General features: G+C 55.1%; 1 protein-coding gene across 1 annotated transcript in view; it reads right to left on the bottom strand.

Moving 5' to 3' along the window:
• The window catches only part of LOC133133212 (transmembrane protein 164), a 35,291-nt gene that overhangs the window by 6,349 nt on the left and 21,442 nt on the right, over positions 1-7,500 (bottom strand). The window contains exons 3-4 of the mRNA XM_061249298.1: positions 3,106-3,172; positions 440-518 (exon numbers count right to left, since the gene is read on the bottom strand). Coding sequence (XP_061105282.1) covers positions 440-518; positions 3,106-3,172 — 146 coding nt within the window. The remainder of the gene's footprint in view (positions 1-439; positions 519-3,105; positions 3,173-7,500) is intronic.

Genomic DNA, 7,500 nt, shown 5'->3' with positions numbered 1-7,500 from the left:
GTGTAATGTGTAATGTGTGGTTATTTGTGTTCCTGTCACCTTCCTGTCAGCTTTCACCAGTCACCTTCCTGTCAGCTTTGTAGAACTGCTTCTTACTGGATGTTTTTTGTTTTTCGCAGCATTTCACTGGCTTGCTAAATTTGGCATTCCCTTTCAAGTTTCCTTGGCGATTAAAAGAAAAACAGTGGTGCTAAAACCTGCCCACAGCCTTAGACGGTCTGCCCCGTCGGGTCCAGGCGTGGCTGCCTGCGTTACGTTACGATTCCTCAGGGGAAAGTGACTGGATTTCACACATCGCTTGCGTGTCAGCACCTGAAGCGGGTCCAGGCGTGGCTGCCTGCGTTACGTCCTGCCCTGCGTTACGTCCTGCCCTGCGCTACTGCCTGCTCCCTGCCCCGTGTGATTGGCCTGTCAGCGTGTCAGTCAGGCAGAGACCCACCTCCTTTCCTGAAGAGGTAAATGGGCACGAGGTAGAGCATGGAATGCTGGATGTAGTACACCTCCTTCTCGAACGGGAGCTGTGAGGAGAGAGAGAGCGCCGGTTAGAACAGCACCAGCGGTGAATAACGCACCAGCGGTGAATAACGCACCAGTGCAAACAGGCCTGGCACAAGAGAACAGCCCTGCAGAACAGGGCTCAGACAGGCAGCCTGTGGCTCTACTCTGACACAAGGTTCGCCCCTTATTTCTGCTGCTATGGCCAGTGTAGGTGGGTGAGTGTGTACGGTGGGCTTATGTAACTTTATACCTTTTATCGAAGCAATTCAACGCCTGAGGAACATACACAAAACATTTCAACTGGAATCAACTGCACAGGAAACTCAGGAAGGGGAATAATGGTGTTCTGCTGGTCCCAGTTTACGTGTAGCTGCTGAACTGGTGTGGACACAGTGAGGAGTGTGAGGAGGTGACAGAGACAGATTTCAGCACTGGTCACCTGCACCTGCTGGTCTCCCAGCAACCAGTCTGTGACCCCCCCTCTCTAGGTGAACGTTAATAGTTTGAGCTTTCCCACAATCCCCTGCGGCAGTCTTCAGCAGTGGCATGGCTCCGGCCTCAGCTACACCAGCCACGGGGCTCCTAACACCATACTCTGACAACACAAGGCCCTCACCCTAACCTATAACCTCTGACCCTAATCCCTGACCTCTCAGTTACACTGCCCCAGATAGGACACTCGGCTGCACAGCACAGCACTGCACACACAATCACCGTGTGATCCCAGTGGCACAGGAATGTGATTTATCTTCTTACTCTGTGGTATCGGGTGACAGGACTGCACTAATGCATTCACACCTGGTCACCCCCCTCTCTATGGCTGCTCAGAGTTCAGTAAAAACTCTCTCTCTCTCTCTCTCTCTCTCTCTCTCTCTCTCTCTCTCTGTAACACAACACTGAAAAAAGCACCAGAGGCCGTTTCACAACCGCTCAGTCGTCAGTAACTCGATATGACATTTATTGTCAGTCCTACTTTGCAATAATCCAGCCAGGAAACCACAAACCCGTCAGTCAGAGACCCAGACTCAGTGACCGTGGCAACGACAACATTCTTCTTCAACTTCTCTCTCTCTCTCTCTCTCACTCTCTCACCTCCTCACTCTCTCTCTCTCACCTCCTCACTCTCACTCTCTCTCTCTCTCACCTCCTCACTCTCTCTCACTCTCACACCTCCTCACTCTCTCTCTCTCTCACCTCCTCACTCTCTCACCTCCTCACTCTCTCACCTCCTCACTCTCTCACTCACTCTCACTCTCTCTCTCACTCACTCTCTCACCTCCTCACTCTCTCACCTCCTCACTCTCTCTCACCTCCTCACTCTCTCACTCTCTCTCACCTCCTCACTCTCTCACTCTCACCTCCTCACTCTCTCTCTCTCTCTCACCTCCTCACTCTCTCTCACTCTCACCTCCTCACTCTCTCACCTCCTCACTCTCTCTCTCTCACCTCCTCACTCTCTCACTCTCACTCACTCTCTCACTCACTCACTCTCTCACTCACTCTCTCACTCTCTCACTCTCGCACTCACTCTTTCACTCTCTCTCACCTCCTCACTCTCTCACTCTCTCTCACTCTCACCTCCTCACTCTCTCTCACTCTCGCACTCACTCACCTCCTCACTCTCTCACTCACTCTCTCTCTCTCACTCTCGCACTCACTCACCTCCTCACTCTCTCTCTCACTCACTCTCACTCACCTCCTCACTCTCTCTCTCTCACTCTCTCACTCTCACTCACCTCCTCACTCTCTCACTCTCTCTCACTCTCTCACTCTCACTCACCTCCTCACTCTCTCTCACTCTCTCTCTCTCTCTCTCTCTCTCTCTCTCTCACTCTCTCTCTCTCTCTCTCTCTCTCACCGTGGCTGACACAGGGAGCCATTAGTTCTGCTTTTCTAACAGACGTGTGAAGAGAACACACACATTGGCCCTCGATCGCAGTTCCCTCTCCGTGCGAGACGGTCACTTTAAACACACCCCTCTTGCCTCACGTCACCCCCGGGGGAACACAGGAGAGGAAGCTGAACTACCCCTCCGTTCCTCCCTCCTTTACATAACCACCAGAGGAAAGATCGACGTTCACGCAGACAGAATACAACAACACTGATGGTTGCATTATGGAAAAAAACCCAGATTATACATCATGTCCTGTTGGCTTGCTGATTGAAATGGTGAGGCTTTGGATGTGGCAGGCTGTTCATCACCTTGAGAAAACGGTTTTGTGCTCGGTAACCTGCTGGAGGACAACACAACTCTGACATTTACAACAACGAGCTTCAGAAACCTCATCGGTGACAGTGCTACTGGGAAGAGCAGGAATGTTTAACGTCTTTGGTCATATATTCAATGACCACATTAGAGCTGTCACCATTCTAGTGTAAAATATATTTACGGCTCTTACCAGTCTAGTGTGAAATATTTTAGGGCTCTTACCAGTTGAGTGTAAAATATATTTATGGAGGAGATCAGGGCCTCACCAGTGTAGTGTAAGATATATTTACGGAGGAGATCAGGTCCTCACCAGTGTAGTGTAAGATATATTTACGGAGGAGATCAGGGCCTCACCAGTGTAGTGTAAGATATATTTAGGGAGGAGATCAGGGCCTCACCAGGCGTGTGTTGACGACGGGGAAGAGGAGGGCCAGCAGGGCTCCATTCAGCATGTGGACCTGCAGTCTGGGGAGAGAAACGAGAGAGAACGTCAAAAAACCCAGGAGGTCACCGCTACCCGAAACACAACCCCACGGGGGTGCTGCGGCACCATGGCGAGATGAGGGGTGGGCCTGGGAGATGAGGTGTGGGTCTGGGAGATGAGGTGTGGGTCTGGGAGATGAGGGTCTGGGAGATGAGGGTCTGGGAGATGAGGTGTGGGTCTGGGAGATGAGGTGTGGGTCTGGGAGATGAGGGTCTGGGAGATGAGGTGTGGGTCTGGGAGATGAGGAGTGGGTCTGGGAGATGTGGGGTGGGTCCGGGAGATGAGGGTCTGGGAGATGAGGCGTGGGTCTGGGAGATGAGGCGTGGGTCTGGGAGATGAGGTGTGGGTCTGGGAGATGAGGGTCTGGGAGATGAGGTGTGGGTCTGGGAGATGAGGGTCTGGGAGATGAGGTGTGGGTCTGGGAGATGAGGGGTGGGTCTGGGAGATGAGGCGTGGGTCTGGGAGATGAGGGTCTGGGAGATGAGGGTCTGGGAGATGAGGTGTGGGTCTGGGAGATGAGGGTCTGGGAGATGAGGTGTGGGTCTGGGAGATGAGGTGTGGGTCTGGGAGATGAGGGTCTGGGAGATGAGGGTCTGGGAGATGAGGCGTGGGTCTGGGAGATGAGGGTCTGGGAGATGAGGTGTGGGTCTGGGAGATGAGGTGAGGGTCTGGGAGATGAGGTGTGGGTCTGGGAGATGAGGGGTGGGTCTGGGAGATGAGGCGTGGGTCTGGGAGATGAGGGTCTGGGAGATGAGGGTCTGGGAGATGAGGTGTGGGTCTGGGAGATGAGGGTCTGGGAGATGAGGTGTGGGTCTGGGAGATGAGGTGTGGGTCTGGGAGATGAGGGTCTGGGAGATGAGGGTCTGGGAGATGAGGCGTGGGTCTGGGAGATGAGGGTCTGGGAGATGAGGTGTGGGTCTGGGAGATGAGGTGTGGGTCTGGGAGATGAGGTGTGGGTCTGGGAGATGAGGGGTGGGTCTGGGAGATGAGGGGTGGGTCTGGGAGATGAGGCGTGGGTCTGGGAGATGAGGGTCTGGGAGATGAGGGTCTGGGAGATGAGGTGTGGGTCTGGGAGATGAGGTGTGGGTCTGGGAGATGAGGGGTGGGTCTGGGAGATGAGGCGTGGGTCTGGGAGATGAGGGTCTGGGAGATGAGGGTCTGGGAGATGAGGGTCTGGGAGATGAGGTGTGGGTCTGGGAGATGAGGGGTGGGTCTGGGAGATGAGGCGTGGGTCTGGGAGATGAGGGTCTGGGAGATGAGGGTCTGGGAGATGAGGTGTGGGTCTGGGAGATGAGGTGTGGGTCTGGGAGATGAGGTGTGGGTCTGGGAGATGAGGGGTGGGCCTGGGAGATGAGGTGTGGGTCTGGGAGATGAGGGTCTGGGAGATGAGGGTCTGGGAGATGAGGGTCTGGGAGATGAGGTGTGGGTCTGGGAGATGAGGGTCTGGGAGATGAGGGTCTGGGAGATGAGGTGTGGGCCTGGGAGATGAGGGTCTGGGAGATGAGGGTCTGGGAGATGAGGGTCTGGGAGATGAGGGTCTGGGAGATGAGGCGTGGGTCTGGGAGATGAGGTGTGGGTCTGGGAGATGAGGTGTGGGTCTGGGAGATGAGGGGTGGGTCTGGGAGATGAGGCGTGGGTCTGGGAGATGAGGGTCTGGGAGATGAGGGTCTGGGAGATGAGGTGTGGGTCTGGGAGATGAGGTGTGGGTCTGGGAGATGAGGGGTGGGTCTGGGAGATGAGGTGTGGGTCTGGGAGATGAGGGTCTGGGAGATGAGGTGTGGGTCTGGGAGATGAGGGGTGGGTCTGGGAGATGAGGGTCTGGGAGATGAGGTGTGGGTCTGGGAGATGAGGGTCTGGGAGATGAGGTGTGGGTCTGGGAGATGAGGTGTGGGTCTGGGAGATGAGGCGTGGGTCTGGGAGATGAGGGTCTGGGAGATGAGGTGTGGGTCTGGGAGATGAGGTGTGGGTCTGGGAGATGAGGTGTGGGTCTGGGAGATGTGGGGTGGGCCTGGGAGATGAGGTGGGCGACATGGCTCAGGCAGTAAGAGCAGTCGTCTGGCAGTCGGAGGGTTGCCGGTTCGATCCCCCGCCCGGGCTGTGTTGAAGTGTCCCTGAGCAAGACACCTAACCCCCAAATGCTCCTGACGAGCTGGTCGGCGCCTTGCATGGCAGCCAATCGCCATCGGTGTGTGAGTGTGTGTATGAATGGGTGAATGAGAAGCATCAATTGTACAGCGCTTTGGATAAAGGCGCTATATAAATGCCAACCATTTACCATTTACCATTTAGGTGTGGGTCTGGGAGATGAGGTGTGGGCCTGGGAGATGTGGGGTAGGCCTGGGAGATGTGGGGTGGGTCTGGGAGATGAGGTGTGGGTCTGGGAGATGAGGTGTGGGTCCGGGAGATGAGGTGTGGGTCTGGGAGATGAGGGTCCGGGAGATGTGGTGTGGGCCTGGGAGATGAGGTGTGGGTCTGGGAGATGAGGTGTGGGTCTGGGAGATGAGGTGTGGGCCTGGGAGATGTGGGGTAGGCCTGGGAGATGTGGGGTAGGCCTGGGAGATGTGGGGTAGGCCTGGGCGTGGCTGTGAGACTATCCCAGCGAGTCAGAGTGGTGATCGCTCAGTGTGGGGTCGAACAGGAATCTGTGGCTAATTAAGCGCTTAGCGTGGAGCTAAACGAGGGCGAGCTTCTGTAGCCAATGCAGTGCTCTCATCTGGGGCACGTCTCCAGAGGTAATTAGAGATAAAGAGACGTATTATAGGTAATTACAGGTAAACACTTGTTTATACTACAAAGGCAAAAATGGCTGTCTAGCTGGATCACAGACATCTGCCCAAAATCTATTTACCGATCGCGTGCCTCTGCGAACCACCCCTCTCTGCCCCTCTCTCACGAAGCAGAAACCACAGTGACACACTTTCCATTCCTGTTTCAGCACCGTTTTAAACTTTCGGTTTTCTAACCTCTAGAAATGTGTGTCAGCAGTGACAGTCTGTGTTCATACTGCAGTCACACGTACAATATGATTGGGTACATTAACTGGCCTTAACTAATGTAGTTGTTAATATTAATTAACTGATGTACAAATACATTACGCATGAAATAAATGTTTATCATTTTATGGATTTAGCCAACAACTAATCCATTGGTTACATTAATACTTATATATTAGCAAATCATAGGATAAACTAGTTAACCATTATCAAATACATGAACCATTTTTCGTTCATTCCAATGTGAATTGGCATTAACTAATGTAGTTATCAATATCGATTCATTATGTACAAAACTGTACACATTAACTTCTCAGTAGTTAGGATGACAACTATTAGTACAGAAAGGGCTCTTTCTGGATGGCTAGGCAGCGGTGTCTGACTCTGAACCCAGTCTCCGGTGCCGGGAGAGATCCGGTCCCCCTGGGGTAACCGGGAGAGATCTGGTCCCCCTGGGGTAACCGGGAGAGATCCGGTCGCCCTGGTGTAACCGGGAGAGATCCGGTCGCCCTGGTGTAACCGGGAGAGATCCGGTCCCCCTGAGGTAACCGGGAGAGATCTGGTCCCCCTGGGGTAACCGGGAGAGATCCGGTGGCCCTGGTGTAACCGGGAGAGATCTGGTCCCCCTGGTGTAACCGGGAGAGATCCGGTCCCCCTGGGGTAACCGGGAGAGATCTGGTCCCCCTGGGGTAACCGGGAGAGATCCGGTCGCCCTGGTGTAACCGGGAGAGATCCGGTCCCCCTGGGGTAACCGGGAGAGATCTGGTCCCCCTGGGGTAACCGGGAGAGATCCGGTCGCCCTGGTGTAACCGGGAGAGATCTGGTCCCCCTGGGGTAACCGGGAGAGATCCGGTCGCCCTGGTGTAACCGGGAGAGATCCGGTCCCCCTGGTGTAACCGGGAGAGATCTGGTCCCCCTGGCGTAACCGGGAGAGATCTGGTCCCCCTGGTGTAACCGGGAGAGATCTGGTCGCCCTGGTGTAACCGGGAGAGATCCGGTCCCCCTGGTGTAACCGGGAGAGATCTGGTCCCCCTGGTGTAACCGGGAGAGATCCGGTCCCCCTGGTGTAACCGGGAGAGATCCGGTCCCCCTGGCGTAACCGGGAGAGATCCGGTCGCCCTGGTGTAACCGGGAGAGATCCGGTCGCCCTGGTGTAACCGGGAGAGATCCGGTCGCCCTGGTGTAACCGGGAGAGATCCGGTCGCCCTGGTGTAACCGGGAGAGATCTGGTCGCCCTGGTGTAACCGGGAGAGATCTGGTCCCCCTGGTGTAACCGGGAGAGAACCAGTCCCCCTGGCGTAACCGGGAGAGATCTG

This window comes from Conger conger, chromosome 7, assembly GCF_963514075.1.
Source record: "Conger conger chromosome 7, fConCon1.1, whole genome shotgun sequence".
Taxonomy (NCBI): domain Eukaryota; kingdom Metazoa; phylum Chordata; class Actinopteri; order Anguilliformes; family Congridae; genus Conger; species Conger conger.
This window is presented reverse-complemented; position numbering and strand designations above follow the sequence as displayed.